This window comes from Raphanus sativus, chromosome 7 (genome assembly GCF_000801105.2).
Source record: "Raphanus sativus cultivar WK10039 chromosome 7, ASM80110v3, whole genome shotgun sequence".
Classification (NCBI taxonomy): Eukaryota; Viridiplantae; Streptophyta; class Magnoliopsida; order Brassicales; family Brassicaceae; genus Raphanus; species Raphanus sativus.
The window spans coordinates 15503703-15513948 of NC_079517.1; the positions used below are offsets into that span (position 1 = coordinate 15503703).

General features: G+C 29.0%; 1 protein-coding gene across 1 annotated transcript; it reads right to left on the minus strand.

Moving 5' to 3' along the window:
- Positions 1–2154: 2154 nt before the first annotated feature.
- Positions 2155–3712, minus strand: LOC108816571 (auxin-responsive protein IAA30-like). The gene is made up of 2 exons (XM_018589139.2): positions 3333–3712; positions 2155–2932 (listed from the first exon to the last, which is right to left on the minus strand). Exons 1-2 carry the CDS (start codon positions 3697–3699, stop codon positions 2835–2837), a joined length of 465 nt encoding a protein of 154 aa, XP_018444641.1. The 5' UTR covers positions 3700–3712; the 3' UTR covers positions 2155–2834.
- Between the last annotated feature and the right edge of the window lie 6534 nt (positions 3713–10246).

Here is a 10246-nt window from a genome sequence, read left to right on the forward strand (position 1 = left end):
GTTTTTGTTATCAATTATTTGTGCAATCACAAATTCCATAATAAGAACAAAACTTAATCAGTGTTTGAACCAAAAAATAAGATTACAACTCAAATCTGAAGGAAAATAGCTTAGTGATAAGGATTGGTTTTGGACAAAATGTAAACCTGTGAATTCCCAATTTAAGTTTTGTTGGGAACAAAATATTGTTGTCCGTGAGAAGAAAGTGTACTTAGTTTGGAATTTAGATTAATTGTCGGTATGTTCGTCTGAAAAATTAGTTAGATTTTGGTTCATATATTTGTAGTTAAAAAAAGTAGAAATTAGCGATACAAGAAATATACCAAGTAAAACATTCAAATAACTTTTTTTTTAACAGTCAAATAACTTCATTCAAATTATATACAAAAACTAACTGAACTTTAAAGATATTTAATTCAAATTTTGATATACAATAGACCGAACCTAGTAATCTACTAGAACGTTAAGATTTAGTTTTTTATACCAAATCATAAACTAGTATTAGTGCAACTTTCTGAACTGAAATTTTTAATAATTTACAACAAAAATTAAACTTCTTAAGAAGGGTCTGAAATTTTTTTCCTCCTTACAAGTTACAACCGAATGATAATATTACGTAATAATCTACAAACAAAACTTTGAGTTTGAATAAACCTTCGACAGGTGATTTACATCATTACAAAACTAACTTTTTCACCCACTGTATTGGTCAATTCTACATTCCATCTTTGCTTTTCTTTTTAAATCAGTAGTGATAAGCTCTTGAGATCTTTAGTCTTCTCACGCTAGACACTACAAAAAAACAGTAGTTTAACATCATTTATTTTCTATTTTTGCATTAGTTATAAATGATGTAAATAGATTTTGCATCACTTAAATAAATGACTGTGAAAGTGGTGATGCAAATAATTTGTATCATTTTATTAATAAATGATGTAAAAATTATAAATATTTACATCAATTATTGTAAAGGATGTAAATGTATATCAGTTGTGAAAAATGATATTAACAATAACATCAGTTTTTCTAAATGATGTTAGTATTGAAATCAATTATAACAACTGATTCAATTATTTAATTATTTACTAAAAATTAACAAAAAATTAAAAGGTTTTAGTTGTTATATTATTTTTCGTTATTGATTTAGTATATTAGTATTATTTAGAGAGTAAATAAATTTATTTCGATATAAATCAAATAAATATTTTTTCCTTAACAACTTTTTATTTACCATTAAAGTATAATGTCGCAAAGAAGAAAAAAACTATAAAAAATACAGAGAAAAAAAAATTACAAACAGTTAAACAAAATTGGTGCTCTGTATCCATATTTTCATCTTCAACTTTGTTCGTGGCATGAAGCTAAATCTTACAAACATCACTTATTTTTGGATGCTCGATGTCTTCCATCTGTAGAATACGGATTATAGATCTTCCATGATTATGTATCTTACAATCCTACAAAAACTGAAATTAAACTAAAAATCTCATATAAAACTCAATCAAAGTATAGATAGCATAGTTCTGACTTCTGAGATACCTTTACTTTGTGATTCAACAGACCACGTCGCAAACACTGCTTCCAATAAATATTTTTTTGCATTTTTCCAGAATCTTGAAATCCACCATGTCTTCAGGCTTCACACAATCCATTAGTATGAAGATGAAAACTATTCCACATAGACAACAGTATGAAAGAAGAAATCGAAAACATGATATAATTGAAAGAAAATGGTTTTAGATGATGAGTAGGAGATTTCATAATTTCAATCATCAGATTTTAAAAACCATTTATAAAAACTACATTGAAAACGTTTACAAAGGATTGGGTGATGGAAGAAGAAGATTGTGGCGTGGTGAGAAAATGCGAGAGAATTGTGGGTGGTTAAAAAACTAACTATTTCACTTTAAAGATAAATCAGAAATGTCCCGATATTTATGGTAACAAATATATATTCGTATTTAAATAGCAAAGATTTGTTTACAAAAATATCAAGATAGTAAATATGAAATTAATTGTCAATAATCGTAATAATTATTTTCCCTTTTTATATAGTTAATTTCTTTTAATTAATAGATATTTATAATGAATCTAATTAATAGATATTATAATGAATCTAATACGCATTTAAAACAATGATAGCATTTTATTATTAGTTTTGTATGTATTGCATGTTTATCATTAGTTACAAGGTTTGATCTAAATTTATTATAAGATTTTAAATAATTATGTTTGATATAAATTTGTTATGAGATTTTACATTTTATGTTTGATATAAATTTATATGACCAGAATATGCGATTTAAGTACGATTTTTTTTATTGATGTACAATACAAGTTACACATATTAGTTTTTTTCTGAAATTATGTTAGTACCATTTTATTACTGATGTCAAATCTGCTTCATTTGTTTAAATGATATTAACTTTGTATCATTTTTCTAAGCGATATTAACGAAAACTAGAAAACGTATCAGTAAATTAATTGATGTAATTTCACATTTTGTATCAGTTTTTAAAATGTGATGCAACTTAACGTAAACTTATATCAGTTTTGTTGAAATGATATTAAATAAGTTAATAACAACATCAATTACAATAATTGATGTTAAAATAAATAGTTTGTATCATTTGTTAATAAGTGTTTTAAATTGATATCATTTAATTATCTGATACTATTTATGTGATGTAATATGATCTTTTTTTTGTAGTGAGACAAGAACATCCTATAGAATAATCAATTAAACACCCATTAGACTTCTGCATCATCATAGTCATTAGTAAAATTGAAAGTGTGTTTAATTAGAAGTTTAATAAATTAAAAAAGGAAGCTACTTACTCCCAAGGAACATCTCCAACCATCATCCAGTCACCTTCCTTGTCTGCATACGTTAACACGTGACTCTTCTCACTACACATCTCTTCTTCAGCCCCTGTTACAGTTTTCACTATTATTTACTATACTCTCACTCTTCTTGCTCACATACCACGCATTTTTAACTATATAGATAGAATTGGTCATGGTCTACATGCAAACAGAAACTAAACATTTTTTTAATCGTTTGGAAGCCAAATGATATAAACATATTAACCACTGATATTTTCGAAACTATAGACAATGTTTTATCTCGATATGTTACCGATTCTGCATGCAAAGATATATAACTATATATGTATATATGTATATATGTATATATATAGAAATGATCATGTTGGATGATATGATATTTTATTTTCTTAAAAAGAGCCAAAACAAAAACGATAATAATGGTTTCTGGTCTACATGCAAAAATTATAAAATTTGAATATGTATATATGTGTGTTGATTCTTACATAGGATTGAAGCGTTGAACATGTAGTCGAGGGATGTGATCAAATCATGGTATCCATTAAGAGAAAAGAGGTCGATCTTTCTTCCAATAGGAACTCCTTCCATGTTCACCTTCACGTAGAAGCTTCCAAGACTATTACACTCGTTTGGATCTTCTTCTTCTTCCATGATCATCTCATGATCAGCCGCAACGACTTCATATTCATGATTTTCTACACCGTTGTAATATTGACCGGACGATGATCCAAAGCTGAGTCCAAGCCTCAGGTCCGTGCTTAGGTTCCGAGTATTACTCGAAGAGCCACCAAATGGGTTGCTTTTGCAGCTACTCTCTCTCGATGAAGACGATGAGCTTCTACCTCTTCCCATTTTTTGTTCTCTCTCTGTATCTAAACAGGTGGTTAATGATTTGAACGTGTGTGTGTATAATATAGGGGAGGATTTTTTATTATTTTAATAAATTTTTCGAAGAAGAAGAATCGATATTGATATTTCGTCAAAAAAAAAGAATCGATATTTTTTTTCTTTTTTTTGCCATCTTATATTATTGATTCATGCCTAAAAAGGCCAAGGAAAAGTACACAAAATACATAGTAGGCCCAAAAACCGGGCACAAACATAGACACTATAGACCTACCAGGCCGAAAAACAGTTTCCAAGTCTAACACCGAAAAAAAAGAGGCCCAACCACCGCACACCGCTCCACGTGGAGAGATCTGCTCACCAAAGGACACGTGTCGAGTCGCAGCATCACTGTCGGAGTCTTCTGGAAACCACCGTCGGGACCGCTAATCGTCTCTCCACCGGAGAATGAACCACCACCATCATCTCCGAATGGAAGTCGCCACTGTAACCAACAAGTCAATTGACCACCGGATTTCACCGGGAAACGCATCTCGAAAAACCGAACTCCACTTTCAACGACAGTGTTAAAAGTATAGGGCTTCAGTTTCTTCCACACAAACGCTGGAGCTTCTGAGATCATCAATCGATTGAATCGACATCTCAGCAAAGCCCAGCCACCAAACACCAGACCGAAACATCACACAGCGCGAAAACTTCCAAGAGAACGACGATAGCCGGCAACCACCACCGAGAAAAAAACGGTACGGCCCCAGAGTCAAAACGCCAACCATCCATCTAACTGTAGATGCGATGCTGGAAGCGACAACCGGCGACGATGAAGCTAAACAAACAACCTCCTCCCGGAGCCAGAAAAAATAAAAAAAGAAGGAATCCGACTGTCCCACTTCCGCCGTTATCAACATGCAAAGCAAATAAAAGAAAGAAAAAAAGAGAAAATACCAAGCCGGACCGACGGCGGCTACGAGAGTCGGAGCCGTCGGCCGGAAGCAAGATTCGCGGCGGTTTTGTAGTGAGAGGTCAGAGCTTAGTTTCTATTTGAGTTTTGATATTAAAAAAAGAAAAAAAAAAGAAAAAAAGAATCGATATTGATATGGTCTTGGTGATATTTTTGTTTTTCAATAAAATTAAAATGGAGATGGTGGAATGATGAGACAGTTTGGTTAAAGATGTTGTTGATGTAGCAGACAGATAAACGTGTCATGTAGACATTTAGTCAAAGTGTTGGTTTGACTTTTTGCTCGAATTTTTTTGCTTGGGTGTGTTGTGCTTAACTGAACGTGTATTGTTGTTTCAAAGTATATACTCGAGTCCTAGTACTCTTCATTTAACAAAAAAAAATATTGTTTCTTATTTCTTGATAAACAAACACAAACATATAGAGTTTGTTGTCTGATGCTATTTAATTACTCCTTCCGTTTTTAATACTCTCATTTATCTGTTTTATTTTAGTTGTTGTTTACGTTTGTGCATACAAATTTAAAAAAATATTTAATTTTATATATTTAATTTTCTAAACAAAAACATTATTACCTATGCATTGAAGCATGTTTTAACCAATAAAAAATTGAAAAGCATATAAAATTAATAAATTTTAACTGAAACTAAAAAATAACATTTATTTTGAAGAAAAAAATTACTTTACAACAACTAAATTAAAACTATGAAGTATTAAGTATATAATTATTTTAACTTTAAACTTTTTCACTATAAATATCATTTTACATTTTCGATGCATTTATTCAACAAATTTTATATTTCTATTCTTATTTTAATTTAATAATTAATAAAATTAAACGAAAATTATATTCTTTTCATTTTTTGCATGATGTTCTAGAAGATATTTTTTTTTACTTTATATAACTTATTAAAATATTAAAAGCTAATATGTGGTTCTTTGTCTTATTTGTTTAGAATAGTCATAATTAATTATATTTGGTTATTTTTGTTGTAATTGAGTGTTTAACAAATTTTTTTTATTAATTTGTGTATTTATACTAAACATCATCTGAAAAACAAAGAGAGTATCAAATAGAGATAAAACATTAAATTTTAACAATTTTTTTTTAATTTATATGCAAAACCTTATACAAAGTTTACTAAACGGAGGAAATACTTGACATTTAAAAAAATACACATTAGATGAAATTTTTCATTTCCAACGCAAATTTTATTAATTTTTATATCGTATGAACTTTTGTACTATATAATTTATTTTATCATTGGTGGAATTTTAAACAGATGAATAACTATTGATGTTTTTGTTTAAAATTATAAAAAATAAAGTTGATTTAATAGTGTGTATAATTCTAGAACATTACTTTATCCGTTTTAGATTAATTAAAATGAGATACGCAGTTGCTGCATATCATTTTCTTGATAATGGTAAATTATATTGCATCATAAGCAAACAAAAACCAAATTTATGTAGAGATTAATCAAATAGAGATAAAACATTAAATTTTAACAATTTTTTTAATTTATATGCAAAACCTTATACAAAATTTACTAAACGGAGGAAATACTTGACATTTAAAAAAATACACATTAGATGAAATTTTTCATTTGCAACGCAAATTTTATTAATTTTTATATCATATGAACTTTTGTACTATATAATTTATTTTATCATTGGTGGAATTGTAAACAGAAGAATAACTATTGATGTTTTTGTTTAAAATTATAAAAAATAAAGTTGATTTAATAGTGTGTATAATTCTAGAACATTACTTTATCCGTTTTAGATTAATTAAAATGAGATACGCAGTTGCTGCATATCATTTTCTTGGTAATGGTAAATTATATTGCATCATAAGCAAACAAAAACCAAATTTATGTAGAGATTAATCAGCTTTATCAATAAAGAAAACTTAATTGAGATACATACTTGAGCGACTTTTAAGCAGAGCTAAAACAAAGATGATCGAAAGGACTTATACTCCATTTAAGTGTTTGTTCAAGTGACATTGTTTTTTTTTTTTGTAAACAAAAAGTGTCATTGCGACATATGTTACATTAATTTATTATGATACTATAATTATAGAAAAAAATATATAGATGATTCGACAATTGACAATACTACTTGTTTTATGAGGATCTACGATTAACGGTATCATTTAAACCGTCCTAAAAAGATTCATTTCTAACTATATTTATTTGTACGAGGTTAAAAATCATTATACATCTTTCTTTCGTTGTCTGTATAATTATTTAATAAATTATTTTCTTCGAGATTTTTTGTAATCCGTAAGAAATTGCATAGTTTAGAATTTAAACCTCACACTTATGATTTGAATTTTTATAAAATTTTAAACTTTAATTATTAGGCTACGGTATTTTCACACATATATTACATATTAATCAAAATAAAAGGTAAGGACTGTGTTTAAGGACAAGAACAAATCGCATTGAAACTTTTAGAACAAAGTGCATTGTATTTTTTTTTAAACCGTCCATAGTTTACTTAAATTTTAGTATTCATTAATTAGATCAAGTTCAATGCATGAGTTCATCGTGACGCGCATTGATGCATTCGTGGGTTCGACGAACACCATTTGCATAAATAAAGGTTCTTTACAACCGCGAGACACTTCTAAATGTTTTTATTAGCATAAAATAGTCTTTTTTGGGTTCAACGCATAAAATAGTCTTAATATTTGTTTAATCAAATAACAAGTGCTCACGTCTCAATTACGTCATCAGCTCGCTAAGAGTGTTCGTTAATTATTAAAACGACAAAAAGGTCTACATGGACACATAGTATCCAAGCATGACAAGAGTTTGAGCTTCACATGATTCTAATCCACGTCGCTTTTAGTTCCACTCCTCATTTTTTCCCCTCAATTTCTTTGATTTTTACTTTATTTCAACGTAAAGCAAATATCCAAGTCCAACCAAAAACTTTTACACTATTAAAACAAACACTTGTATCAGTAATTAAAGTGAATTATTTAACTTATTTAGAATATCTCCAATATATTACTTTATTTTTACTCCAAAATGATGCAAAATTAAAATAGAATTGACTTTTAGTCAAATATATTACTTTATTTTTACTTCAAAAATATATATATTCTAAAATAATTTTATTTTATTTATTTAATAATTGTTAATAACATCTCCTACTTATAAAACTATACCAATTAACTCCAATTATATTATATTTACAAAAATTCTTTAAAGTATAATATATTTAAATTAATCATTTATTATTAAAAAGACAAGAATTCATAAAAACCAATATATATTTTGGTTCACCAATAAGCATTAAAATATTTTTCCACAAATGATCAACTAATGCATTTCCTAATGAAAAAATGAAATCAGACATTTATATCTTCTGCAATTTCGATATCTGGAGATGGAGTTTTTCTTCCAAATTCAATTGGTGCATCGAGTTCACGCTCATCCTCAATTATCATGTTATGTAAAATTATACATGTAGTCATGATGTCATGTAAAATATTTTCTTTCCAAAAACGAACATATTCTTTCACAGTAGCAAAACACGATTATAGAATTCCAAATGCACGTTCAACATCTTTCCTGTTATTACAAAATATTTTTTTTTGTCATCAAACATACAGACTCATACTGACTCTGCATACCAAACTGATAGCTCGGCATTCATGTGGATGACAAAAGACGATTGTTGTCTGGCACTGCGTGCTAAACGATCCGCCCTTGAATTTGCCGTCCTCGGTACATGAATGAGCTGTGAGCTATGAAAACTACTTTGTAAGTTCTTGATGTCCTCCAGATAACTTGCAAACGTCGGCCACTCTTCTGGTTCCGAAACCATCTTCACCAATTGAGAACAATACGTTGCAAACGTAACCTGAAACTGTCGTAAATTCCTCATACATTCCATTGCCCAAATCAAAGCCTCCACCTCCGAGTGAAGGGGAGACAAACTTGTCCGAACATTTCGTGCCCCCATTAATCCCTCATAACCTTCCAGAGTACTAAACCATCCTTCTCCCGAAAAAGAGTCTTTGTCCTTCCACAAAATATTTATTTTTTGACTCCTTTGCTTTTGAATAGTTTGCACTATGATTAATCATTTTGGATAAATATCATCCTATATACTAATCCATATAATATTCATTTCCTTGAATAAAATAATAAGTAGGAAGAGCAACACCTTGAGAAAGATTAAAAAAAGATAAGAATAGTCCAACAGATTGATATCGTTATTAGTGCATGACATTCCGAAATATGCGTGTCATATCCAAAAATCATAATATACTACAACTTCAAGAATTATAGTCGGTGATCCACTATGATATGCATATTGTCCCGCCCAACCAATAGGATAATTCTTCCACTTCCAGTTCATACAATCTAAACTACCAAACATTCCGGAAACCCTTGTTTTCACCAATATAAAGAAGTCTAGCACTATCACTAAACATTGGTGGCCATAGGTAGTTTTCTGAAAAGATATTGATGATGGCTTGACAAAATCTTTTCATACTTTCACTTGCTATTTATTCGCTTATTTCACGTATTCATTTGTGGCATCTGCAGCCAGAAAGACCATATGCTAGCGTTCAGAACACCCCTGTTATTTTTGAAGAGAAAATAATCCAAGTCTACCCATTATATATCTCCCTTGTATGAAGTAGTTGTCATAACGTTCAACGGCATCAATAATACAAAGGAATAATGATTGTGACATATGATATCTTTTCCGAGACATATCGGTCGTTGTAAGTTGGAATCTCAACAAATAATTATTGAATAGTTAAAAATGTGCACTCTCTCGATCACGGTAAATAAAAAAAATACTCTGGAACTGAACCATTTTGAATAACCAAATTGTCTTGTTGATTGAGAATAAGTTGACTTTTTTTGTTTGACATAGCAATATGTATGGCTTTTTCTTCATTTTCAATACTATTAATGATCTTAATATGTTCATCATCATCGAAAGAGGATGACGAACCAACAAAATTTGATATATTTTTAAAATTAAAATTCATTTTGAGAAAGAATATTTAGGGAAAATAATATGAAATTGTGGTGCTTACTATTATTTTTTGGTGGTATTAATAGATTTTTTGTTACATCTTTTATAATGTTTTAAATATATTTATTTAATTTTGATTGATTTTGCATAGCATAGAAACGATCCAAAAACTGACGCTAGTGGTTGAATGGCATGGAAAATATATGTTGTATGAATTTTTTGACTGACTTTGACTTTGAATACATCTTTTGACCTTTGCATGGTAAGAAATCACATATTGAAAAATCAACAAATTTATTCACAAAATTTTAAGCTTTGCATGGCATAGAAAAATAAACGTTTGACTTTGCATGAACATAAATCACGTTTTGAAATTAACCAATTTTATTCACATACATGGCACTATAAATCATTGAAAACCAGCAAAACTTATTCATGACATAGAAGAAGATCTTTTGCATCTATAAATATTGGTGGTTTCTTACACCATATAAAATATTTTAAAATATTTACACACTACTAATAAAAAATCTATTCATTATTCTCTGGATATTATCAAGTAGAAGATCAATTTTTATGCGA

Excerpts from the sequence above, each read along its gene's own strand:
- LOC108816571 (XM_018589139.2), bottom strand. The coding sequence starts at position 3,699 with ATGGGAAGAGGTAGAAGCTCATCGTCTTCATCGAGAGAGAGTAGCTGC. Across the intron at positions 2,933-3,332 it reads GTTCAACGCTTCAATCCTAT|GGGCTGAAGAAGAGATGTGT; the intron begins GTAAGAATCAAC and ends AAACTGTAACAG.